The 1,530-nt window shown below is 47.6% G+C and overlaps 1 protein-coding gene across 1 annotated transcript in view; it reads right to left on the minus strand.

The window, feature by feature from the left end:
• Positions 1-707: 707 nt before the first annotated feature.
• Positions 708-1,530, minus strand: part of EMH_0049770 (bystin, putative) — a gene marked incomplete at both ends in the record, with an annotated part of 1,943 nt that continues 1,120 nt past the window's right edge. The window contains 3 exons of the mRNA XM_013496568.1: positions 708-898; positions 1,023-1,128; positions 1,363-1,428. Coding sequence (XP_013352022.1) covers positions 708-898; positions 1,023-1,128; positions 1,363-1,428 — 363 coding nt within the window. The remainder of the gene's footprint in view (positions 899-1,022; positions 1,129-1,362; positions 1,429-1,530) is intronic.

Raw genomic sequence — 1,530 nt, forward strand, 5'->3', positions numbered from 1 at the left:
CCATCAGACAGGGATAACTGGTTTAAAATGGTTTCCACAAGAGATGCCTTCGGAAGCCAAGCGTCGTGGAATCATCCTTATAGCGGTGCTGTTTCGTGATGAATTATCACAGCATGTATCGGTAGCAAGCTGTAGGAAGAGCCATGTAGGCGAAGCGTGCTGCCGCGAATATGCTGTGTAAGCCAGTGTTGCAAGATGAAAGGGTCGATGCGCCACTTGTACAAGGCACACGGACTGAGTTTCTTGCGTACGTCAGCCATAAAGATGCAGGAAAATATAAGAAACACGAATGCTGCACATAGGAAGTTGTAGCTAGGGAATGCTGTATACAGGGCCTCCGAAATTCAAGATGGACTGTTGCATGTCAGCCTGGGGCGACAATAATTGTCGACAGAAGAGGTTTCCGCCTGTCAGAGACTGTCGATCATCAGCATGCAAATCACAGCCTCTGTAATAAAATAATGAATACATTAGCAGCCTCTATACACGCAATACAAAGAAAGACACGCTTCTCAGCCTGGGGCGACAAATTCGTCGACAGAAATGTTTTCCGCCTGTCAGAGATTGTCAATCATCATGAAGCACGCAGAATCACTAAATGTGTACGCGACGAAAGAACCGGCAAAACCCGCAATCTACATATTCCTGTAACACAATATTCAAAAACAAATATTTAAAGCGTTGGAATGATGAAAAAAAAAAGTTGTTTAGTCGACTTCTATTGCTTCTACTTGCTTTTGTTCTTCAGCAAGTGCGAGCAGTGCACGCTGCTGCTGCTCCAGTAACAATGCGGGTTGCTGTGCCGCTAGCTCCCTGCGTATTTCAGGCCCAACCTTCGCATGAAAGTAGACCTTTAGGACTTCTTTCAGCTTTGCTCTATGAGAGGCCGTCAGGTTGACTGTGCACAAATAGCATATGGAAGCACAGTTAAAAGAAATTGATGCAAGCGGAGTTACCCGGAAACGAACTGTAGATAGAAGCGGATCTCATACGTAAACAAACCAAGCAAGAATCGGGCCTACCTTTGTAGCGCTGAACTAGAACCAGAAGGCATTTGTGCCAGGCCACCGTCACCTTCACTTCACTCGAGAGAAACCGGTGAAAGTGGTTGACGCATTCTTCAATTGCCTGAACGAGGAAAGCAGAGAAGCAGGAAAAGCACCGGAGTGAAATGAGTGAAGATTTACCAGCGGGAATAAGCGACCTCGCGAAAAGGTTGCGACAAAGGCCACAGATAGACGCTGCAATATAATATTGCAAGGTGAAAAAAGATCTGCAGCAACCGACGAACGCCGAGACCGAGTGTTCCTTGCAGCTACGCGAATATCCCGCAAGTCGGCCGGTAGATGCCGCTACACACACCTGAATCGGCAAGGAGTACTTCTTGTCAATCAAAACCGTCATCATGTGGCTGACCGACGGGATCCACTGGTCAGGCTCAACCGCAGCCAACCTGAACAAGGCTGCCGCGCCGTGAAGAACGGGAATAGAAACTTTCGCGACAACACTGCCCACGATTATCGCCTCTCT

Source organism: Eimeria mitis, genomic scaffold (genome assembly GCF_000499745.2).
Source record: "Eimeria mitis Houghton genomic scaffold, Emh_scaff2172, whole genome shotgun sequence".
NCBI lineage: Eukaryota > Apicomplexa > Conoidasida > Eucoccidiorida > Eimeriidae > Eimeria > Eimeria mitis.